Below are 26463 nucleotides of genomic sequence, written 5' to 3'. Positions count from 1 at the left end.
ATGGACGTCCTTAGTAATCAGTGAGTATTCCTAGTGATCCCTATAGATTTAGTGGTGTTTCTGATGATATGAGCTTGTATATTGCTAATTCCCCATCCTCAGGTAGGTACCCAGGTGCCTGGATAGATGGGTCCTGAGGAGGGAGGTGGTTGCGTTTCGGCTGGGTTGGTGGTGTCTTGGTGAGCTGATTCTATCTGGTCCGAAAATCCGGTCTTTACAACCACCCTGCAATTAAAGGCTTGGAATTATGCAGAGTCTTTGAAGTGGGACAGCAGCATTTTGGATTGAAAACTAACTTGCACTCTGAGCCCATTGGAGGGCTGAGAATACATTAACAACAACTTGAGAGACACAGCACCCATTTGGGTATGGATTAATACTGACACACAATACAAGTCCCAGAAGGCAATGCAGAATCAATCACCTGGGTGGCCCATCAGAGGGTCCTTAATTATTTATTCGAAGGTGTGACAGCAACAGTGTGAACCTCAGTGTTGAGCCTTTGAAATAGGAGCAGGTGCTCTCAAACGCGTCAGGCTGGAACTGTTATCGGAATAGTTTCCTAATCTGCTGGGAAACTCCCCACACTCCCTTCAGTGTGCAGTAGGTCAGCCCAGCGCTACTTGGAGCCCTTGTGAGGTTTACCCAGAGCAAACCCAGCCTCCCTTTACAAACTTGCTCAATTCCCCTCTTGCATGTCGTAATTAAGCACGCATCAGCCCTGCAAGCTGTTTACCTGAGCTTGTCTTAAGTGCGCTCAGTCCCTGCTCTGCCAACTGGTTACCTGGGCTCTGTAAATAAAACATGGGCGCAGACAGCGCACCTCTGTGGACCAGGCGACAGGGGCGGCTCTAGGCTCATGGCGGCCCTGGGCAGGGAGCGTAGGTAGGGGGCCCCGGAAGAGGGAGTCTGGGTGGGGCGGAGCGCGGAGGCCAGTGAAGAAGGGGGTCAGGGTGTTTGGAAGTGGAACAGAGCCGGAGGCCGCAAAATCCCTACCAGGGCCCACCACGCAAATATGTATCCATCTTCAGAGGATTATTATATTAAGGATATATATTGGCATGGTGGCCCCTGGGTTTGGTGGCCCTGTGCAGGTGCACAGCTTGCACGTGCCTAAGGCCGCCCCTGCAGGCAAACATGTTTGGCTGCAATCCCTTCTAGTCTGTGGACTTCCGTGACGTGACTGACGGGCAGCGTCTTATTTTCAGCAGTCTGCACTTGGATTGTCTGCAGGTGCGTTTCTAGGAGTAGCCATACCAGAGAGAATAGACATTCATAACCCCACCCACCTGCATAGGAGTCCAGGATTGGTGAACCCTTCTATGAGTATTTCCCACTCCTCCTCAAAGTGACTGTTATCTTCTTGATAATTAGACAACTGTTTTTTTTTAATCAGAAGTGCGCCTAAATACTGCGATATGCCCCGTGCGTACTACTTTTTCATTTGACTGGAAAACAGCTCGAATCATTTTACAAGCTAAAGTTTTTGATACCCAAAGTAAATCATATTCGATCCTCACTTTAAATAAATAAAACTAAATAAAACATTTTCTTAAGTGAAAACCCATTTTCCCCTAGTAAGTCAAATGTATTTCAAAGGGCAGTTATATGTTGGAGCCTAACTTTAACCTAGCACATCCTCATTATACATTATCTACTCAGCACTTCGATTTGGATGGCATCTTGCTTAAATGTCTAACTATTAACATTACAAAATACAAAATACAAAATACAGCTGGGTTACAGATGCCACATTGCCTTTATCATTATTTATGTACACGTTCTATAAACAATACCAACGTTGGGGGTGAAAAGAGCAAACTACTTCAAGCCTTGGAAAACTCAATAAATTTGACACCCTCGCTCCACTTTGACAAAAGCAATATGCATGTTTACTGTGGTGCAAAACAATTACTAAAGGACAGCTTTATGTATACAGTGCATGGATTAGACAAGTAATTAAATAGTTAAGTGTAAAAAAAACACAAAAGGAAAAGCATGCCCCAAGAGTCCAACAATTGTATTGTAGAGTTTGGTATCTTTGTTTCTTCTCTCCTCCTTTCACAAAGTATTCATAGTTCAATGGTGTCAATAACATTGTATTCTTCTCCAATATCAAAATGACATTGGAGCCGTGGTATGAAGTCTCAAAAAACAATTCTCTTTATTATTCTTCAAAACATCGAAGAAACAGCCTGGCCAGTGCGTTTCGTCCTCCGAGAGGACTTCATCAAGGCTCTTGCATTTCTTGAAGGCAATATAACTCTGAAGTCTAAGTGTAAAATAGATCAGTTCTCCCCCAAATTCTTGAAGCACTCGTTCTGCTCCTATATTATTGTAGGGAAATACGAGGTGATCATATATACATATCACAGCTCAATATCCACACCCCATTAGGTTCTGTAAGCTCAGATTGAATAATACGGGGTCCCACCACTGTCACTGACCACCTTCTCTATAATAGGTAAACGTGTAATGACCATGCCCTTTTTCACATCGATATTTAATTATGATGGGCTAACGCCGTATATTTTTCTACTGGGAACACACATCATACCCGAATTCCCCAAATACAAGGTGGAGAACATTTTTGGAAATTGTAGAGGTGACCTCTTTCTACAAAATAAAGGATCGATTTGAAAAATATTTGTGGAGAGCATCTATCAAGTGCAAACAGACAGTAGAACAGGGAGGACATAATTGATGAGTATTGTTCATAGGGGGCTGCCTTAATATCATGAAGAGTGATTGAAGAACCAGCGAGTAACTTAACAATTACTACCTTTTGCCCTGAAGAAGTCCTTTTGGATGAAACGCGTTGGCTACGGTCGTATGAAGATTATGAATAAAGAACATTTATAAAAAGATCCGCTGAATGGATTCTAATTTCTGCTACACATGCTTATTACTAATTGTTGATTTTCTGTTGTGGTGTACTGGATCATTGTATTCTGGTGCGAAGCAGAAGGGAGTACACCCAGATGGTGAAGGGCAATGTGCGGTAGCCATTGATGGTCATCCAGGAGTGACTGTGACCCGATAGTGTAGCCTTGTCTTCTGCTAGTGAGAGGCTTTTAATTGATTTCCAGAACAGTTTTTTGAAGGCTGTATGACCAGTTAGAATGTTCCAAAGCTGGGACAGTCAGTGTTTGTGCCAGAGAGAGTGATTCAAGGTATTAGGAGCGGTGTACCTGATCTTATGCCAGCAGACAATGAATGCTCCTTCCCTTGCCAGGGAATGGTGTATTAGGTCGAACACCAGCTGTATCTGAGCTGCCGAGGAGTGGTTTTGTATGTAAAACATCAGTCTGTAAGTCTTGATTAGTATACTGTCCAGAATCTTAGTCTCTGCCTCTCAGGACTTCGCTTCCGTAAGTGATTGCTAGTAGTATTTTAGATTGAGATGCCCGGATGAGAGGTAGCAGCGTCGGACCTGTCAGTTTTGATTTGAGGCTCCTCAGTGTGACTGCTATGGCCACCCCTTTCCTTTTAATATTTTCTTTCTGCGTGGTGAATTGGCCTCCTTGTCAGCTACTATGCCTAGGTACTTGTAGTTTGCTGCAGTGTGGATCAGTGTACTCCTCAGATACCAGGCTGTTTTTCCCTGCCACTGCTTGTAGTTGTTTTCATTTTCTTGAGATTAACTTCCAGGAAATTCTCTTCTGCGAATGCCTGCATTGACGAGGTGTTTCATGCCCACCTTTGTGTGGCTAACCAGCACCACATCGTCCGCATATAGAAAGCTGGATATTGCAGGAACTCTCCCCTCCCCCCCATTCAAGGGTATGCGAATTGCATACATTTAGTATCTGCACCAGATCTGCCATATAAAGGTTGAATAACGGGGGGTGAGCACACACCCCTGTTTTAGCCCTTTGGTGGTTGGGATATGCCTGGAGAGGTGTGTGCCCTTGCCCAGCTTCACCTGCACCCAGGTGTATGTGTGAAGTAGGATTAGCAAGGCCAGCAGTGCCCGCAAGATGTTCCAGTTGACCAATTTTTTGCCAGAGCCAAGCCCAGTCTATGTTGTTGAATGCTGCCCTGAAATCTATGAAGCGAAGATGGAGCAGCTGCTTGGGTGACCTTGCCATATCTATGAGCAGTGCCATGGCCAGGATATTGGTGGTTGTGCCCTTAGATTTTGTAGAATTCAGTTTGGTTCAGTGGGATGATAGCATTCGCTGATGCCCATGTTTGGATTTCCTCAACCAACCAATAGCTGGAGTATGGTAATTCTGCCCAGCATTCCAATGCAGGCACAGCTGCTAGGAGAAGCGTCTCTAGTTGCTGATGATCTCTGTTTCCTTAATCCCCTAGACAGAATGCCTGAGACTCAATGAAACAATGACAGGAAGACAAATGTGTAGTCTAACGTTGAGCATGTGGACGCAGAATAAAAGGAAGCTGCTGGCAGGGATTCCTCAGGGAATCTTCCATTGAGCACTCTGATGATGTGCTCCAAATCTTTTAGTAAGCGTCTGGTGGTTTTGCGTGTTCTTCCGTAGGAACTCCTGCTTTGTCCTGGGATATTCCAGTGTGAGGACTGAGCCATCACTTCATCATGATTCGAGGAGCCTTCGTGTAAATTCAGGTTCCCAGAGTGAATGAGGTTGGGAGTATTCAAATTGCTTATGTGCGTCAAAAGCTGATTGTCGAGGTGTTCCATACTTTTTTTTTTTTTTCCGGGTGAATGTAGGTGTTGAAGATTATTACGTCCTCATTGTTCTCATCGAATATGTGACTCATCTTGATTGCTATGATGGCCGTTGAAGTAAATAGGACTTCCTCTGCTGCAATTGTGCAGGTTAATGCTGTGTAGTTTGCTAGCCCCCATGATAGGTAGCCATATTGAGACAACTTAACTGCTGGTGTGAAAAAGCGCATGAAATCCTGTTATTGGGGCGGGTCGATCAGACAGGGTTCTTGAAGCAGGATTATATCAAAGGATTTAGTATAGAGCAGGAACTCTTTATCCATGACTTTTCTTGCCAGACCATTAAAGTTTCATGAGCAGAGGGTGGTTTGGGCCTGCTTTAGTGGCGTTCTCTGATGAAGATCTTGTCATTAGCTGCGAGTAAAGCTGTTGATGGTTCTAGCTATCCACCTGAGATTCGAGTGGAGATTTAGTTACATTACATTACATTAACTGGGATTCCTTTGTGATCTGCCATAAGAAGATGAGAAGCCTCCCTGGGCAGACTACCGGTATTTGGTATCTGTGTGTTCTGGGGCTCTTGAGTCAGGAGTAGCTTCACTGGCAGTGTAATCGATCTTGAGTTCATTTAGGACATTGTTGAGCATAGAAGGAAGACGGGACAGCTTATCTACAATCGGGCCACAGCTGCAAATGCGCTTTGCCTCCAACTGTGCCCGCTTTATTAGTGGATCGAGGTCCCCAGCTTCTCATCGATGCCGGCAACCTAGAGAGCCAGGGTGTTGAGTAGGGTCAGCTGAATTTCCATCTTATCAGACTGGCACTGAAGGGCCTCCATGGACGGTTGCATGGTATTTAGCAGGGACATCCAGACGTTGTCAGTCTGCGGCACATCCATTCTACCTGAATTAGCCCTCTTCCTAGTTTCCGATTCTGGCCCTGCTCTGAGGTCTTTGGCTGTGGCAGAGGGAGAAAATCTTTGTGGTGTGCCCAGCAATTAGGAGGCCAGCATTTCTGAACTCTGCTTTTTCTCAGTGCTCGGGTGGTGGAGAGTTTGGGGTGGCGGAATTTGATGGTAGGACTTGACAGAGTTTTGGAGCAGTTGGACTGATGTCTTGGTCGGTGGTGGCTACCTGGGCGTGCCTACCACCTGAGTCGGTGCGGTTGGGTCTTCTGAGTTGCGTGCCAGGTCTAGCATTGAATGCCCAGTTTGTCGGCTCCGGTGCCTGATTTCAAGTGCTGTGCCTGGCCGCTTGGCTTAACTGCATAGGCCGCGTAGGTTTGGCGATAGCTTGTACTGGTGCTGCCCTTACTTACAGGCGCTTCCAGATCGTTATTGGACGTAGGGTTTGTAAGAGCCTCTTCTGCATTATTGCTTGCCCTTTTGGAATGTGAAGGCTGTGGGGGCTGGAGTGGTAGATACAAGCTTTGGATTTTGCTCCTGGATGAAAATATGGTAGAGCCTGCATCGTTCAGAAATGAAAACTTTGAGATTTTTGGTTGAAAGGAGCGAGCATGGCTTTTCTTGATGTGGGCCTCCGACTCATCCGTACTCTGCTCAGTATGTCCTGTGGCCTTGGGTCAAATGTAACGAGTGGGACTGGTGATTGCACTTGCCCCTTTCCTTTTGCAGATTCCATCTTGTTTTCTTTGCCCTTCCCAAGCTGATCGATAATAGGATAACCTGTGACCGGGTTAGTAGAGCTCTGATATTCAGGGACTGGCTTATCCCATTTTCTTTCTTGACAACGATTGAACATAACACGCAGCCTCCTGGGTAAAAGTCAAACCTGGGCATGGTAAGTTTCCTTCAGCCAAAGTCAACATAAACATGGGACTTCCTACAGCTGTCTTTCAATCCCCTCTTATTTCACTTTTGCTCCACAGACCGCGAGAAGGCCAACTGTGTTGCTGGGATATTCCCCCCAAATCTTGGCTCCTCATGTTTCCAGTCTCCCAATATACTAGCAACGCATTCCTGCTGAATTCCACTGTGATGTGTTTTCTGCGATCCATTAGCACTTTCGAAAATCACACGATAAATGGCAATTATTTAGAAATTCATTTTATTGAAAATAAATTGTCATTTTTTTGGTGTGCAAATCACAAGTTTGGGACAATATTTTTTAAATGCTGAAATATTGAAAGGGCATCTGGCAACAATAACTTTGGTTTGAGGATACAGGTGGTTGCAGGACACACAGGTCTACATTAAAAAGCAAATTCGACACATTACCATACGCAGTAAAGCACCTAGGTTTGATGCTTCTAAGTTTAAAACTAGACCTAATATTTTGTATAGCTCATGCAAAATATTTACCCACCCCGACATAATGGACTCACATGGCCCTCGTAAAGAAAAACACTTTTGCGTTTAATCTACACCTAACAAAATTCAGAAATACTACATGTCGGTATCTGAAAGAGGCTGAGTGGTGCATGATCATGTCGTTCAGCTGTCTGTAGCCATGGGAAAGGTGAGGGATGCTATTTTTAGTGTTCAAACAGCCAGATTCATCAATGTCCCGATTTGCGAGTCCTTAATAGCGATTATTAAGGAATCGCTATTAATGACTCGCAAAACGGGATTCATGTAGAAATCGCAATATTATTTGCGATTTCTACAGCTTCCTTATTTGCGATTAGCACATTGCTAATCGCAAATAAGGATGCGATTTCAAGGGTGCCAGGGATGTCCAAAGGACAACCTGTCGCACCCCTGAAATGTAAATGTAGACTGATGTTGCGCACACACATGTCCAAAGGACATGTGTGTGTGTAACATACAACTTAGAAAAATGCACTAAAGTGCATTTTTCAAAGTTTTCGCTATTTACCACGAAGTCAGACTTCGCAGTAAATAGCGGCCAAAAATAGCGATTTCGCAATTCAAAAATGGTTCATGAATTGCATTTAAGGAATCTCAAATGGAGATTCCCTAAATGCAATTCCTCGCAATTTAGCGATTTCGAAATTTGCGATTTTTGCATTTGGGATGATGAATCCCAAATGCAAAAATTGTGCTCGCAAAGGGCCAGATTCTCAGAATCTGGCCCCATTGCGAGACAATTTTACAATGATGAATCTGGCTGAATGTCACTGTGCTATGTGCTGTTGCTATATGCTTTGATATGGAATGTGTGAGCTGGTAGTGTTTCTACTTTGGTATAGTTGAAGGGTCTTTCTAGATTGATCTGTAAGACATGGAGCTTCTGGTTTGTGTTTGAAGTTGTCAGGATATGGATGTGTGTGGTATCTCGGGTTGATCAGCTACTTGTAATGGTGGGAAAGATTAGGTATACTATTCTTAGTGACCTGTGTGGCTGACCTGTTTGGTGATACTATATGCCTTGATGAGAAATGGATGTGTGATAACTTTTCCATCTATGAGTGTGTTCCTTCTTTAGTATGGTTGAAGTGTCTCAGTAGGCTAAGCTCCCAGTTTTTGCATTTAATTGTCACAGATAGGGAGGAGAGTAATATTTGGTGTTGTTCACCTGCCTATTTTTTTGTAGAGGGAAAGGTTAAATATAGAATCTTTAGTGTCTTGTGTGGCTTAGCTGTGTAGTTATACGTTAAATTGTTTGGAATGGATGAACATGGTGTCTGGTATTGTCCAACTATGTGTCTCAGTAGTATGGCGAGTTCATTGGACCTAGGATTCATAGTGAGGTGTGTTACCTGTGACTTTCCTTCTTTCTACATGTAATCTGATGTAAATAACTAAAGTAACCTGTGTTTGTACCTGTTTGCATGGACATTCTTCAGTGTAGGAAAATGTTTATGCATGCGAAGAGCCCTTGTAATCTGCTGCAGTTGCGGTTTCCCAGATTTGCTAGAACTATTTGTGAATTCCAAAGCGAGTATACATTTCTGACTAATCTTGATGTTTGCAAATTGTTCTTTTGACATTACTTCATGCGCAAAATGCTGATGAACTTGTGTGGCTATTGAATAATAAACACTGGTTGTTTAATCCTCCAAAACCAGGAGGGTCTTTAGAGGCCACATCTGTAATGAAAACGAATTCATTTTTTGTTCTGATGATTAATCTGTTCCCTAGTTATTCAGTGTTTTACTTAGAATAATTGTGTACTGATGTACCTTCTAAAAGCTTTGAGCTGTACACATTTTTGAATTCCGTTTGCATTTTACATTATTGAGAATCTATTGAAAATAAGCATTTACTGATTGAATTATGTTATTTCTGCAGGCGTTTTGCACCTGACCTTTCTCAGGTGTGCTCCGTTGAAGACACACGATTACATTCACTCCAGATGTTGCCTATGTACAGGACAGGTAAATGCAGAGACATAAAAACCTATATTTTCATTGTTTTTTGTTAACACATAATCATATCGTCTTTGACTTGACTGTGCCATTTGATTCAAACGAGGAAATGTAACCACATAATTCATACAGTGAGTAAGCACGCGGGCACTTCCTTTGCATATAAAGATGTTCTGTTTAAGTAGTAGCATTTTTCTCAAAATATTCATACAACCTGTTTACTTACAAGCAAAAACAATATGTGCTTTCATTTTAAACACGAAGAACAGGATGCCTCCAAAACTGCCCAGGAAATAGTTCCGGAAGTGTGTAATATTTAACTGCTGAGGCATAGAAGTATTTTAGAATAGATAGACTCAGCGTGGCATCAACTGCATTCACCTTAAAAGAAAGGAATCAGAAGAAATATTGATTAGTGTGCTTCTCTTTAGAGCCAGAGTTTTCATTCACCAGGCCTTATTTCCTGTAGTAATCCAGGAACAATAGTGCTGTGGCCCACTAGTTAGCCAGATGATTTGCCTGCTGGACACTTCCCTGTTGCACCGCTGCACCCTCATATGTAACACAGAATTCACAGGGTTGAGTATGAGTTGAGTGCTACCCTTGTTTCCTCAATAGTTCATTATAAAATCCCCCTTGCTTGGGACTCATGCTTGCGTCAGAGTAGATGGCCATAACCTGTACAGAAGCGGTCACACTTCCTAGTCCATGTGTATAACTTGCAAATGGGGCATAATTCCTAACTAAAACACTCAAAGAGCTGCCACCCATACTGCAGATCCACGAAAGCCATACTTACCCTTTGCGCCAAAAAGAATCTCATGGGCAAAGCTAGCAAGTCACAGCTGGCTGACTATACTACTCATTGTTCTCAGGAAACCCAGGTTCATCTGATTCATTTGGAAAACAAATGTGCATTCCTATGATATTGCACGCCCTGGCCATACCGGCTCCCACTAACACTGTCCTCTTGTCATAGGTGGATGGAGTGACAGCCAGAAGTGTCTTCGTCTACTCTGGGTAGTAGTTCAGTAAGGAATTCATTAGCAACCATATCATGTGGGCATGTTTGAGCTTTGTCCCTCATGTGGCCCACTAATGTCCTCCAATGTGCCGTTACAGCCTGAAATTTCCGTCAAGAATAGGCAGGCGTATGGTAATGAATATGGGTGAGTGTCAATGGAATGGTCCCACTCACTCCACACACGTGAAGTTAATTCCTTTAAGAGGTAAAGAAAGATTTTGTGAACTTCTGAGCAGTGCTATGCTTAATTCGAATAAAGTAAAAAAACGAAAATCTTAGGGCCACTGTCAAAAGCTGGGGTGCTAAATAACAAGACTGGTTGTTTTTTCTTAACCCCTTTTTGTTTTCAGTAAGCAAAGAAACTCAACAAGGTCAAGCATCACTTTACAATCAATCCCCCATGATGGGCATCACAGTTTTTCAAATATATTTAGGAAGTACAGTCCACCCATTAGGGTCATATTCTCACATGGTGGTGCTTTTCTTCCTCCCGGTAACATTCTCAAAACAACATTATGGATTCTAAGGTTACTAGTTAGCAAGTCACACTGCTGTACCTCTCAACATACCAGATTTGTTTACCCCTGTGCCTCAAACATTTTCAACCTTTTGGGGCATCCCCAACTCGGTATAAGCTGTAAGTTTGGGCAGCATAAGCCAGTCAATATTATTTCACCCAGAAGCTGTACACAATGTCACTTGATTGCCTCAGTTCCCGACAGTACCCCACCAGTCCCACCTGCCTACTGCGAATAATTACACCTACTCTTGATTTCACATCATGCCTCAGTCTTCTACTAGCAGACCCCTCGTTTTTAGGTCACTCTTGCAAACAAAGCATTACATGATTTTTTTTAATTAAATCTCCACCCACAAATCACTTCATTTGTGACATCCTTCACAAACCACACTTATGCCTCAACCCATGTGGGTTAAAAGTCTGGGATCGAAGGATGGATTTGCCGTTGGCCATGGATTTAAATAATGTTTTTACTTCATTTTCAATTCTACAAGAATAAATGTTTGCAGCATGCTCGTCGACTCCCTGGGCACTGCCCAAATAAGCACTGGAGGCAAACGTTCTCATTAGAAGGATGTGTCTTACGCTTAGTGTAGATCCAGTACCTTTCCCCATCCCAAACAGGCTGTCAAGATGCTGTTATTCACCTCATTTGTGAACCCAGCAGTGAGAAGCAAAGCTTGTTATGTACTACTGTGACATAATGCTCAATTGCGGAGCCTGCCTCCTGCAGTCCATGTTGGTGTATAAAATTTCACAGTTTAAGAAGCCTGCTCACAGAAGTGGGCAGAATTGGAACCCTTGTTCCTCAATAGCTGTCTCATAGCTCCTCTGAAGCTAAGCCGCCATTTTGCTATTTCAATTTGAAAAAGTGGTTCCTTTGCGCGCTCCTAAGTAAAAAGGTATGTCTTTTGAACAGGTTGTTCTTTAACAGAAGATGAGAAAACATCACATCCGAAAAAAGAGCTGCTGAGTCTCTTTTGTTTTTTCTCCATGCCACACATTGGGTATCTTTACACAATCAGGAGGCAGCCCGAGTTGATTTCCACCTACCAGTATCCAGAGCGGTCCCAGCAGGCCGTTCTTACTCCACAGTTCCTGCACGTGATTACAAGGTAAGCTGCACTCTTAATCATTTGCATATCTGCAGTAACCCCCATATAATCTGTGACCCCGCGATCAGGCATTTCTGGCTTTCTGCCACTACACTTTGCATTCTGGGACTTGTAGTTTGCTAGTTTAATTATCCGCAGTCCAGCCTAGTGAGTTCTGTTAGCTAAAAACTGTGTGGAGCCTTCACACAGGACACAGGGTAACTTGGCAGCTATACATTAAATTGCCTAGTTTGGAATGTTCTAATTAACATTCCTGAAGCCAGCCACTGTCACAAGGTTTACTCAAGTCAATGTCTTCTTTGTTCAGCAGAGAAAATTCCTCGTAAACATGTGACTGTCTCTCTCTCTGCCATTTCCACTGTCCCCCGGCAGGGTCAGAATTATATTTGCGTTTATATTTGTTTGTCATCTAATTCGATTAATTATTGAAACAGGCCCTTAGTGGGTTAAGAGATCCAGAGCAGATTTCTGTGATCTAATTATCGGGGATTTGGGAGGATTTGTATATTCAAGTATGATATCTGAAACTTTTGTAGATCCCTGAAGTAAATAGACACAGTGCTTATAAAGTTACCTTCGAGATGTACTTGTTGGCTGTTTACACTGGTTTGTTGACATTAGTATTTGCATAGAGCACATTATAGTGTGACCTCGCAAGGCCTCTGCCTTACCCATTGTATGCAGGCTGGAGCCTGAATGTATGGTTGAGATATGTGTCGATCAATGTCTTACATGGGAAGAGTTGGGTGTCATGAGTGAGGGTCAGAGTTGGGTCTGTTTTCCTTGTGGCGAGCCTAGTGTGCAGAGAGATAACACCATACATGGCGACACTCCCAATTGACATAGAAGACACGAGATTTTTGCAGACAAAATTACACTATTTAGCTTAAAATCTACTTGACTTCGATATAAATCAACGGGAAAACAAATCCCTCCTATTTTTTTTCTGAATTCTGCCTCTCAGATGTTCTGAAATGTTGGCATGCATGGTTAAGCGAAGAGATTACACAATCAAATGTATTCGAACGTTTAGAATTTACGTTGCTATTCATAGCTCTGTGAGTCATGTTAATTGTATATTTTTGGCGTTTTGAATTCACCACCCAGTGTAATATGAACACTCGGGGGAATTTTTGCCATCTCATAATCTACATTTATTTCAGATAATTTCATTATTTGACACGCCATTGTTTTCACCAATGTAATTAGTCAAAACATAAAACATTCTTAGTTTAAATTGTACTTTTTATTTTAATAAAACCACGTTTTGATGCATAAAATATTTATAAAACCTGGACTGTTTCAGCACCCCCAAAAATACTGTGTGGCTTACATTGGTCTCCTGAAATATCCGTGCATGGCATGAAAAGAGCTATTTGGAAAGCCAGTAGATCTCGCCTTTAGGACCTTATGACTTTAGTAATGGGGAGAGGTGTGGCACCGCGGCCAGGGCGACTGACACTGGATGCTGGGGATCACGGTTCGATCCCCGGCTCCGGCGGCAGGGGTATGCCCAGCACCATGCGACTCTGGGCAATAGCTTGCTTAATCTTCTCAATGGCCCCCAGCGCCGATACCCCTTCGGGGGTGATTCGTGTGCTACACAATTACTGGATTTATTTATTTATTTTAGCAATGCTGTACATACAGCATGCTAAACATACACAAGGCACATTACTAATACTGTCAGTATAGCTATTCACGATGTCACAGGCCCTATTATAGTGGGATCAGTGCACTTTTTTGCTTGTCAATCCACAGAAGCAAGAGCAGCAAATCTATTAGAATATGGAAGATGGTGAGTTCAGTTAACAACTTCACCCGGACTGCGGGCCCCAAAATTTTGCTGTATGTCCAAAAGGTATTTTGGTCTATAAAAGAACCGGTAAGGAACTGCTTCAACTCCATTTTGGGACTCTGTTGTAAAAAGGTCTCACGAGGATTGTTTCAACTAGAGACTCAGACCTAAAATTAACAATAACACAATCCCTATTATCCAGTTTAGGAATTTTACCAATCCATGCTACTCTTTGTACCATATTGATGTCTCTATGTAAAGTAGGCAAGTCTGTCAGCCATAACCGAACCAGTGAGGGACCTTATTAAGCAATTGATCATACCTTACCAGGGGCCATGGAAGGGACACTATTAGAAACTAGGTTTCTGGTTGGCAGAGGTATGCACCCTGTAGAAGCAGGAACCACAATGCCAGTCAGGGTAAGTCAGATACACACCATAAATGAACCTGTGCTTACCCTCTTGGAGCTTGGCACAGAGCAGTCAGGCTTAATTTAAGAGGTAATGTGTAAAGTATTTGTACAACACTCCAAACAGTAGCATAGTGAAAGCACCACAAAATAACTGCATACCACTTTAGAAAAATATCGTATGTGTTTAAAAACAAAACAAGACAAAGTGGCAAAAATCCAGTAAGTATAACCGGAGTTATGAATGATGAAAGATAAAATGAAAATAAAATGTTTAAAACATGAACCAGTGCTATCTGGTCACGCTAGACTAGGACAAATCGGAAAGTTCAGGCCGACTGCGATGGCTCGTGGGTCGGATACAGGGACCAGCCTTGACCCTCTAAAAAGTAACTTAGATGCATCTTCGACGGAGCTGAGATGCAGGAAGCAAAAGGCGATGCTTTAAAGTACAGGATTGTAGGTGATGCATCATTGTTGAGCCGTGCAAATCAAAGATGCATTGTCATCGAACCGCAGGATGTAGACACTGATTTGGGAGCTGGAAGCAATGCCCTGCGTAGTTGGTGAGGGAATGGCTTCGGTCCTTGCGGTAGCTGCATGTGTCGATGGAGATGCGCGGGTTCCAATCGATGCAGCATCGCCGATGCATGGATTCTGGCAGTTGCAGCACTTTATAGCAACTTCCAATTGCCCAGGACTCTATTGGCACCACTTGGCAGGGCAAGACCTGCAGCACGCAAAGTCCAGGTTCTGTTGCAGGCGGATGAAAAGTTTTTTATTTCCCTGAGGCTTAGAACTGAGGGTAAGTCAGTATGTCCTTGCAGTCATGCTGGATTCAAGTGAGGTAAGAACTGCCACTCTGCTGGACTGTTGCTCTGGAAGAACTGCTTTTCAGCTATGCTGCCCTGACGACATCTACCCTCTGCCCTGGCAGCCCTTGTAATTGTCAACAACAAAGGGGGGAGAGAGAGAGAGAGAAATAAATCAAAGTGGATTCGTTCTCCCTAAGCAACTGTAAATAAACAAACAGAATCCACTCCTCGTGTTAGGATTATAATCAGCAGAGCCGCGAAGGGGTCGATTGGGAGGAATTTCCTTGCTGAAATCGTACTAAATAGCACACCAGATCCTGACGCTTGGCTCATGAGGCTTCTTCATCAACTTCAAAACAGCTGACTAAAAACAACGTTTTTGCTAGGTACATTGTTTAACCTGCACTTTAATTCTCACTTTTTATTGGGGATTCTGATACGAGTTAAAAAAACGTGAGTAAGGTGGGGATTTGTGTACCCCGTCCTGAAGAAGGTGTCTTTACACCGAAACATGTCGACGCACACAAAGAGGAGGTAACGCACATGGTCTGCATGGTAACCTCCCACACTCTATTTTAACAGAACCAGCCCGGGGGCTCATGAAATAATTTTTAGTCACCCCACGAGCCAGGTCCTTTTTAACCTGCACTTAATTCTAAACCCCACCATACACTCATATAAAAACAACCCCTCACCCGCACCACACATAGTCTACCAAGTGCTCCCGCGTATTCGTGGGTCGCAGCACGCCGTAACCCGTAGAGGGGTACGATGACCCTGATGATGAAGCATGACACCAAGGGGCCTGTTGGTGTGTGAGGGGACCTAAAAAAAAGAAGGGTGTTCCCCAAACTGTGGAGGATACACCCCTAACACGAGGAGTGGATTCTGTTTGTTTAGTCCTTGTAATTGCACAGCAGTCCTTCCTCCCGACAGAGTTCTTCACAGGTCCAGTAGTGGACTGAAGTGGTAGTGTCAGAGACCCAGTACTTATACCCAGTTGATCCTTTGAAGTGTAGGTAAGTATCGCCAGTAGGTAATATATATATATATCACTTATAAGTAGGCAAATGCCACTGTTAGATGCATGGAATAAAATACATGAAACAATATACAAGCAGATAATATGGATGTCCGCTGCAAGGAATAAAGAAAGACTTGTACTTTAAATCCATCAGATGATTATAACCACTGAAGACTTCAATGTGCACCCAGACACACTCACACATCACAATGTCAATAATCAAAAATAAAACACCTAACCGGCTGCAAACACTGCATCTTAGCCCACTCCAGATTGTGGGATTCACAGCCGGGGTTATGAGCCTCATCAAACCGTGTTCTGCAATACTGAAGTAGACACGTCCGTCATTCAGGTAAAAATCCCAGTTTCCAAGTCAACAAATCCCAGTTTTATAATCTCAAAGCATTAGAAGTTTCCAAGAGGCCTTCCTCTACGCAAAGAAACTTACTGGAGTTGGCCACTCTCGTCGCAAGCATTCCAAAGGCAAAAGAGTTCTCAAGTGTCCTGCTCTCCTTCATGTGCCAACCTCTTATCTAAACGAAGCTTACGAAAGTCTCCACCAGTACAGAAAACAATCTCCAAAAAAAACCTTGAACGTGAATAGCCTAAACAAATTTAGTAATCTGGCGTCCTGTCTGTGTGCACATAAGCTCAAGCTAGACTGAGACAGAATTCAAGATGGCATGAGGGCATGTCAAAGCCAATAGTAATGAGGACATGTCAAAGCCAATAGTAAGAACTTGATAATACTTCCCTACGTACAACACAATGCACATTTGTGCACCACTGCATATAACAGTGCACTCCGAGACCAAGAAGTACGTTCCACACCTCTCTTTCTCTCTAATGCTTTCAAATGCACATCTCGCACATTCTGTTCCTGAAAAGGCTGTTCTACTCTGAAAAAGAGCTCTCATTCTAAAATCGCAGAGACAAGAAAGAAATCTTCAAAGAAAAAGGCACATGCAGAAAACATGATTTCGTACATTCAAGCTAGGATAAAGTAAAACACCAAAAGTCAATTAAAATATTCGTAGTCAAAGCTAATCATGTGGTCTCAATACATGGGAGTGTCTCTAGCACTATAGTTCCTGATGCACAGGATATAAACTTCTTATGCATCACAAACCAGTTTGCTATTTATAATGTTTCTGCTTAAGCTATCATCAAGCTACGCAAACAGTATTGTCAAGGAAAGCGTACATGGTGGAGTATATGTTTACTACTCTAAATCTGCATCTATTGCCTTTGTCATTATTGTTCAGGTTAATATCTTGCAGTCAGTTTTGTTACTGGTTTATATTGTGGTACCAGACTATATTTCACAGTTTTTGTCTCTTGTAGCAACAACTTGCAGTGTTTCACCGTACGATGCAGTGCAGTAGCAGCACGCGATGAAGATCCATATATTGATACCACTATGAAGGTACAGTGCAGATATAAGCACATTTTTACATCATTACCCAGACTCTGGCAAAACTGAGTCTATGTCTTCTCTACATCTCTTCTAAACTTGTAAAAAGCTAAACTTTCATGAAATTGAAATGTTCTTAAACTGATAGAGCCAGCTAGTCTTTGGTGTAGTAGATGGTCTTAAGAGTCGGGGTGGGAGGTTTGGTGGGAAATTGATGTATTTCTAATCCAGACATTATCTGGTGAAGGGAAACCACATTTACAACTCCTTCATTACCATGCATTGCCTTTAGAGCGCAACCATTACAACTCATATGCCTTTACCACGCATACCTCTGCTATGAAAATGTAAGTATTTCGGAAGTGAGTGTAATATATATATATATATATATATATATATATATATATATATATATATATATATATATTACCTGCTGGCGGTCGCCAGTAGGTAGTTATAGTTAGGATTGTTTTCCATATGGAATCCGCAACATTCTATTTGGAATAACTTTGGCGCCAGTTGAGGAATCTGCCTGAAATGTTCCTGGAATTTGCCTCGCTGCGCCCCACTCCTTTCCGGAAGGTTTGGGGGGGATCCGTCAAGCGGGGGCCGAGATAAAAGGGGGGTCCCAAAACGTGTTTTCCCCATGTTAATTTCCATTGGGCGGTTGGACTCACTTTTAGCCCGAACGGCTGAATGGATTTCCACCAAACTTGGCAAAATTGTAGGGACTGGTAGCCCGATGTGCCTTTGCTATGTCTCAAGATATGTGCTCCAGTGGATTTTGAGTAATTTTGGTTAAACAAAATATATATATCTATAAGCGCAATTTATTTATTTTTTTCCGATTTTCGCGCTGGGGAGCGCCTGGTACGCGCACCGGGGAGCGTACCGGGGAGCGTACCATGGGGTAAAAACAATGACAGATTTTTAAAAAAAAGTAGCATTTTTTTATAAATTGGAGCTAGTTCTAAAAAGAACTGTTTTTTTTATTCTTTTTGTTTTATATTTTTTTTAGTGTTTTTTGGAACATTTTTTACTTTTTTTGGCTTTTATGAACAATTTTATATTTATTTTTTATTTTTATGGGGATGAACAAAAAACGGAATTGTAAACGGCTCAACTGGAGCAAAATAAAACAGGAAAAAATTAAGGTTTTTTGGGGCAATTCTGGTTGTCACCAGCACGGTTGATGAGTTTAATGCTTTGCTCACCATAGCTAATTGTCCTTCCACAAAATATGCAAACTATTTTGTATTGTCCAAACTGGGTTTGGATGTTTGGGACCATCTCCCTTGTCTCTGGACCCGATGGAGTGGGTTGCTTATTTTTGAAGGTGCTGGGAGAAGATTGGGGAGGGTTTCTGGTCAGTTCTCTGACCTCTGCCGCAGCATAGTTGTTCGGGTGCCGGCGTTGCATGTGGCGAATCATGGTGTTGTTGCCAAAAGAATACTTTTTGGCAGGGTTCCCTCTTGAAAGTACAGTGCCACAGATCATACAAGTCACCTTTGGCGCATTAACTTTTTTTTGGCCCCTTGGGATTTAAAAAAACTCCTAGACTACGTGCTCCTTTGGCTTATAGGTGGTAGTATCCTCGGGCAGGTACTGCCTCTCCTCCTCCTCCTCTTCTTCTCCACCACTGTGGTGTTGTGGTGGTCCTTGTGGTGGTGGTGGTGGTGGTGGTTGCTACTGTAGCCATTTCTCAGTACAAATAGGTCTGCAAACAGGTCTTCCTCAGTCAAAGTAAAAAGTGAGAATGAGGAAAAAAGGTGGGGGCTTTCATCTTTTGGAAAACAAAACTGTCCTGAACCAATGAAAAGTGTTATTTTCAGGTCACATGACCCGACGCGCTTACGCTACGCGCCCCGGGGAGCGCCCGGAGGAGCTTGCGTAGCGCGATCGTATGCGCTCGAGTGCTTCCGGGTGCGCTTACGCCGTGCGTATCACGCGGACACGGCTACGCGATACGTCACGATGATGTTTTCGTTCGCGGCATTAGCGCTAACGGGACGCTCACCGGTACGCGCTCCGGGGCGCGCCGCAAGACTGCGCTTACCGGTGCGGACCTTGTCATGAATGATGTAATATGTGACATCATCAGCAGTGGATTGCGGGTGCGCGAAATATAGTTAGTACAACTAACTATATGAGCAATTTCAATGGTTTTGTATGAGTGAAATGTCTAGCTAACTATAACACCCCTAAAACGTATAGTTTTTTGAGTGAATTTTAAAGGTTTTTTAAATGCTAATTTCTAACTATATAAGATCTGAAACCTATGGTTTTTTCAGTGAATTTCAAAGGTTTTTTTAAATGCGAATTCCTAACTATATAAGGCCTGAAACCTATGTTTTTTTCAGTGAATTTCAAAGTTTTTTTTAATGCTAATTCCTAACTATATAAGACCTGCAAACCCACCAGGAATCTCCAGTATGCGCCAGGGGACTGCATTGCAGAGAGGTGTAATGAAGCCACGCCCCTTTTTACACCTCTCAGCAACGCAGCCCCCGTGCATGTTTGAAGAGGGGGAACTAATTCCCCTTGCATACTGGGGGCCCCTGGGGGCCAACTAGCCCACCTGGAACCTCCAGTATGCGCCAGGGGGCTGCATTGCAGAGGTGTAATGAGGCTATGCCCCATGTTACACCTCTCTGCAACGCAGCCCCCTGCCGCGTTTGCAGAGGGGGAACTAATTCCCCTTGCATACTGGGGGTCCCTGGGGGCCAACTAGCCCACCAGGAGCCTCCAGTATGCGCCAGGGGGCTGCATTGCAGAGAGGTGTAATGAGGCTATGCCCCTTTTTACACCTCTCCGCAACGCAGGCCACTGGCGCGTTTGCAGAGGGGGGACTAATTCCCCTTGCATACTGGGGGTCCCTGGATCATCTCTGCCCAAACACCGATATTCCGAACAATTGAAAATGACTTTTCTTGAGAAACATTTGGTTTTGGATTATCATGTCCTATACTTTGGAATTTTTGAAAGACTGACTTTGAGGATGCTATAAATTACTCAAGTCTGCCCGAATTGTGTGGGTAAAATTGATACCTAGTCACTTTGAATAAGAATGTACTTACGTCTCGTCTAACATTTGGAAGAAATATCTAGTTATATGACAACAGGATACCGAAATAACTTGAAGAAAATAAGAACGCCGTGAAGAAGTTCTGTTGTACAGAACAAAACATTTCGGCTGGCTGTGGTACATAAACTAAAGGAAAATAAAAGCATTTGAATATACTCGAAGATTCAGCGCTTCAATAAGGACTCTAAGTGATATGATTTTATTGGACTTATTGTGCAAGTGGTGCTGTGCCAAACTTTGGAATATTCTCCACTACTCTCTACTACTTACTCTCTCCTACTCCACTACTCTCTAATACTCACTCTCTACTACTCATTCTCTACTGCTCTACTACTCTCTACTACTCTCTCTCCTCTACTCACTCTCTACTACTCTCTACTACTCTCTACTACTCACTCTCTACTACTCTCTCTTTACTGCTCACTCTTTACTACTCATTCTCTACTACTCTCTACTACTCACTCTACTTCTCACTCTCTACTACTCTCTACTACTCACTCTCTACTACTCACTCTCTACAACTCTCTCTCTACTACTCACTCTCTACTACTCACTCTACTACTCACTCTCTACTGCTCACTCTCTACTACTCTCTCTACTACTCACTCTACTATTCACTCTACTACTCTCTACTACTCACTCTTTGCTACTCTCTCTACTGATCTCTACTACTCACTCTCTACTACTCTACTACTCACTCTTTACTATCTACTGCTCACTCTGTACTGCTCTCTACTACTCACTCTACTACTTACTCTCTAGTACTCGCTCTCTACTACTCACTCTCTACTACTCTCTACTACTCACTCTACTATTCACTCTACTACTCTCTACTACTCACTCTTTGCTACTCTCTCTACTGCTCTCTTCTACTCCCTACTACTCACTCTCTACTCTATTACTCACTCTCTACTTTCTACCTCTCTACCTCTTTCTACTTCTCTCTCTACTACTCTCTACCTCTCTACTGCTAACTCTCTACCTCTACCTCTCTACCTCTACACCTCTACCTCTCTACCTCTTTCTACACGCACACATATACACATATATATATGCATATATATATATGCATATGCATTTATATATGTGTATATATATATATATACATACATATATAATCTGTATATCTATATAAATACAAATATAAATGCATGCATACATATACATATATGCATGCATATGCATGTTACTTACATGAAAGTTTAAAAAACACTAATAAAAGCAAAGCTGGAAAGGCACCTCATTACAAACAGAATGACTTTAACTTAAACGAGGGCGAGATCTATTGCATTTTCAATGCTTGTTTACTTTGGTTCCATCAAGAAGGCATTCAGATGTGTCACACATTTGCCATAAATTCTGAATGTTAGCACTCTAGTTGCTCATTAGATCACTGTAGTAAAGCTACTGCTCACCAGGGAAGTCTGCTGCTGGTATTAAAAGTGCATGTTTCAGTCTGCATGTCAGAATTTGTTTAATGAAATAGACGAGGATTTGAGAAGTCACTCAAAATGTGCCCTAATTTTTCTTTCTGAAGCACTAATCATACTTTCTATGGCAAAATGAACCCCCTCATTTTGTTCCTTTTTAAATTAAATGTTTTCAGACTTACCACTTCATTCCAATCAAGATGGCTTCTGGTGTGCCATACCTTTGTAATAAGTAGGACTGTTAGTGCTCTAGTTGTTCTTTAGAACACTCTGGGACATTCTGTCATTGGGCTATACTTGGGCTACATCTGGGTGATATTTGGGCTACATTTAGGCTCCTTTGTCTCTGGTGGCCATCTTGGGAGACTGCATGTCAGAATTTTTTTATGAAATTGAAGAGGATTTGAGAAGTCACTCAAAATGTGCCCTAATTTTTCTTTCTGCAGCACTAATCATACTTTCTTTGGCAAAATATACCCCTTCATTTTGTTCCTTTTTAAATTAAATGTTTTAAGAGCTACCTCTTTATTCCAATCAAGATGGCTTCAGGTGTGCCATACCTTTGTAATAAGTAGGACTGTTAGCGTTCTAGTTGTTCTTTAGAACACTCTAGGAGGCTGCAGTAGAACACAAAGGAATCAACTGACAGTCTCTGTCCTTGTTGGATGTACATGTTTTACTGAGAATGTCAGACTGCATTCTCACATGACTGAGAAAGATAATGTGAATTTACAGAAAATATGCTTTCAGTTTAGCTTATAGATCCCCTTCCAAACCACTGTGGGAAATGCATGAGATAATAGTTTTCTTTCAAACATGATTCATGATATCACAGCAGAAGGGTTTTACACATGGTAAAATCACCTTAGAACACACCACAATTCCTAAAATGAGTATGGTACCATCAACAAATGATTTATAATGTAACTAAAGTCCTAAAACCCTCTATTAACTACAATGCTTTTTAATGAGGTGCTATCATGTATATTGGTCCCAAGATGGCTGCCAACACTTCTTGGAAGACGTGCTGACAGCCAATCAGATCAGATATGTGGTTAGGCTCCGCCCAGATATATATGTGTTTTTGAAGTTAATTTTCATAACAAACCACTGTAGTAATTTTCACCAAACATAGCAAAGGCACATCTGCGTACCAGTCCCTACGATTTTGCAAAGTTTGGTGTTATTCCGTTCAGCGGTTAAGGCTGTAGACTTGTCAGACCGTCCTATAGAAATTAACATGGGGGAAACACGTTTTGGGACCCCCTCTTTATTCTCAGCCCCCACTTCACGAATCCCCCCGAAACTTTCAGGGAAGGAGAGGAGCGGAGCTGGCCAAAATGTTGGAAAATTACACGCAAATTTCTCAACCGGCGCCAAAGGTTGTGGATTTCCTATGGTAGCTAATCCTAACTATATATACCTATTGGCTATCGCCAGTAGGTAATATATACATATATATATATATATATATATATATATATATATATAGATAGATAGATAATCCACGGAGGGAGGTCGCAGGCACAGACCACAGCAGGATGACCCCCAAGAAGGTACAAAGGCTGTTTTTTTAAGAATTCATCGTGAATTTATTCTTCACCAAAATAAAACAGACAAGTGTCCGCCTCATATAAATATATATATAGATATATATATATTTTTTGATGGCATTTTTGGCTGTAGATACACCTGCTTATCATAAGTCTGCCATCTAGTCTTGTACTCGGAACTGTGAAAGCTGTTTTTCATCGAAGAAGCCTTTCGAGTCACGAGGTGCAGTGACTACTCCTCTTCTTGCTTGCAATACGCTTGGTCCTTGACTCCATTGTTAGATTGTGGGTTTTTTCTCACCATCAGGTTCGGTCGTGTGCTCCACTGCTCGGGTTCTACACCATTGTTAGGATACTTTCTAATACAAATGATATTGGTTCAATTGCGACTTAATCACTATTTTAAACAAGCACTGGCGTTGCCAATAGGTCTCGCATTAGGAAAGTGTGAGCTATTGGTATTGTAAATGACAATTATTTTTTAATATGTGTTGGCATTGAAAATATATAAATTAATAGCATTGTTATTTACAAAGCCAATAGCTTACACTTTCCTAATGCGAGTCCTATTGGCTATGGGAATGCTTGTTGTTAGCCAGCAAGGACAGTGCTGTTGTGGTGCTGAGTGATGCTGTTATGGTGCTCAGTGATGTGGTGGTGTATTAAAGTGATGTGGTGGAGTCCCAGAGTGATGTGGTGGTGTCCCAGAGTGATGTGGTGGTGTCCCAGAGTGATGTGGTGGTGTCCCAGAGTGATGTGGTGGTGTCCCAGAGTGGTGTGGTGGTGTCCCTGAGTGGTGTGGTGGTGTCCCTGATTGATTTTGTGGTGTACATCAGTGATGTGGTGGTGTCCCGGAGTGCTGTGTTGGTGTCCCTAAGGGCTGTGGTGGTGTCCCTGAGTGCTGTGTTGGTGTCCCTGAGGGCTGTGGTGGTGTCCCTCAGTGCTGTGGTGGTGTCCCTGAGTGGTGTGGTGGTGTCCCTGAGTGGTGTGGTGGTGTCCCTGAGTGGTGTGGTGGTGTCCCTGAGTGGTGTGGTGGTGTCCCTGAGTAGTGTGGTGGTGTCCCTGAGGGATGATGTGGTGGTGTCCCTGAGTGATGTAGTGGTGTCCCTGAGTGATGTGGTGGTGTCCCTGAGTGGTGTGGTGATGTCCCTGAGTGGTGTGGTGGTGTTGCTGAGTGGTGTGATGGTGTCCCTGAGTGATGTGGTGGTGTCCCTTAATATTTAACACAGAAACTGTAAAATGGCCCGGACTAGTGCTTTAATTACGATGCAATACTTGCTGTTTGACAGCTGAGTTTACTGGACTTAATATGTATTGTTAGTGTTGCTGGGGCTGTTATTAAATTGTTCCATGTAATATTAGCAGAGATCCTATTACCAGCATGGGCATAGTTCACACTGACGATTTACATGTATGCATTAGTGGTGCTGCAGGCGCAGTGACACTAAGACGCATAGGGGCAAGGGGCCTGGCCAACAGTATTTTAAGTAAAGCTAATATTTTAATTTACATCTTTTCTTGGTGATGTATTTTACGGCTTTTGACAGAGTTTCCTGGGTCCGTTCTCTTTGTAAAATATAGGCAAAGATGACATTTTTATTTATCTTGACGACTACAAAGTAATAGCATTTTCCGTGCATTTAAACGTATGCGAAGGGGGAGTTGTGTTTTTACCCCTTACTTCAGCAGTGACTTCTATTTTTTTCCGGAGCTTAGCTTCCTGCTGTTAGTTGATTTGCATCTCACAGATGCTGCCAGGCAACAGATTACAATCTTTATGACGCAGCTTAAAGCACTAAAGTATCCTGTTCTTGTTTCGTTTCCAACTGGTGAAAACATGTGATGTTTCACACTCTTGCAGACTTTCGGTCTGTGTTTTTTGTCTGAACCAAATGGAAATGCATTACAATAGCTTAGCCCAGTTATAAAATGAAGGTACGCAAATTTGTTTATTTAAATTGTTTAAAGCTTATATTGTAAAACATATTGTTTTTTCTGAACACAAAACTGCTTATTTTCTTTCTTTACACGTTTAATGGCGATGGCTCATCTAAAGAAAGGGGTGTTGCCTCTATTAACGTGCAAGCATGGCATGGGGCACTTGGAAACAACAAACCAGTGCTTGTTTTTGGTATCCCTATCACGTCGGGGGGAAATTATCGGAGAGACTGTATACTCACGTATGCTGATGGCAAGCAATTCAGGAGTAGAAAATATATCCGTGCATGAGGAAAGCGTGTCGTCGAGGATCACGGACCCATTTCAAGCGCATTGTACACTCTGGTTCTGTGGGGATAATCACAAGCAAAGACCTCAGATAAGGAGCTATCCGGCAGAAGGGGGTGGGGTGGGGTGGGGGGGGGGAGGGGCGACGGTTCTCGTAATCCCTGGGTTTTGAAACCTGAAATATATTTGGCCGTAGTCTCATAGTCATATTATCGGATAGTCCTAAAATGGAGCACGGGGTCTGAACTATGCCAACCTGAAGCAGTCATGACCATAGTTTCATGTCATTATATTTAGAGCAAACAATTATAATTGAGGTTTTATGCCTTGCCGCAATCTAATTACCTCAATGGTTTAGCGCCACCCACACCAGGCAATCGGATTTGTAGAATCAGCGAAAGGATTCGGTATTAATTCAGGAGGCTGTAAATACAAAAAAATATATATCCAAATAGCAAATAACTGAGACTAGTATGACGGTTAGGGGATCTAAAGTCGGGGGACCAGGTGTCTTCGGAGGTTAGGGTGACGAAAAACAAACACCACGAGTGGAGGGAAATCAGGTCATATAAAACTCCTCTCACGAGGTTAAAGGTGAAAACTAATGCGAACAAACGGCTACACCCATGCACTGACGGTGAGAGTGCAAACGGGGCAGAACAGATCCAGGGTTGAATAAAAAAAAAAAAAAAAGTGCAGGAGTATAGAAAGAAAGAGATACTGAGTGAAGCTCTATGAGAACATACCTTTGAGAAAACAAATTCCGTCATAACAGGTTAAATGATGAGCGATTAGGCTAGCGTCCGGCCGGGTGTCCGCACAGCCAAGCGCAGACGAGGGAGTCCTAACAGTTTCAGATTCATTTAAAGGTCTCGAAATAGCTCTGCAACATATCAGCGCATCGACCAGATAATAAGGTAAGAGGGTGGTCGCAAACAAAATATGGAATGGATTCTGCATACAGGATCCGGAACGGATCGAAAAACACAGAACTCGCTAAGGATGGAGAGGCAGGAAAGCTCTCCCGTCTTGATGACACTGGATTTCAGTGCCAAGCGAACGCCATGTAAAAGCCAACCGGGTCCAGAATCAGGCCGCATAGGTGC

At 42.7% G+C, this 26463-nt stretch overlaps 1 protein-coding gene across 3 annotated transcripts in view; it reads left to right on the top strand.

The window, feature by feature from the left end:
• HPS3 (HPS3 biogenesis of lysosomal organelles complex 2 subunit 1) overlaps positions 1-26463 on the top strand; it is a 379346-nt gene that overhangs the window by 76369 nt on the left and 276514 nt on the right. For all 3 annotated transcript variants that reach the window (XM_086944096.1, XM_086944098.1, XM_086944097.1), the window contains exons 4-6: positions 8868-8953; positions 11408-11603; positions 16994-17075. In XM_086944096.1, the coding sequence (XP_086800222.1) occupies positions 8868-8953; positions 11408-11603; positions 16994-17075 (364 nt within the window). The remainder of the gene's footprint in view (positions 1-8867; positions 8954-11407; positions 11604-16993; positions 17076-26463) is intronic.

The sequence above is a fragment of the Lissotriton vulgaris genome, chromosome 11, assembly GCF_964263255.1.
Source record: "Lissotriton vulgaris chromosome 11, aLisVul1.2, whole genome shotgun sequence".
Classification (NCBI taxonomy): domain Eukaryota; kingdom Metazoa; phylum Chordata; class Amphibia; order Caudata; family Salamandridae; genus Lissotriton; species Lissotriton vulgaris.
The sequence above is the reverse complement of the archived record's forward strand: the minus strand, read 5'-3'. Positions and strand labels throughout refer to the sequence as shown.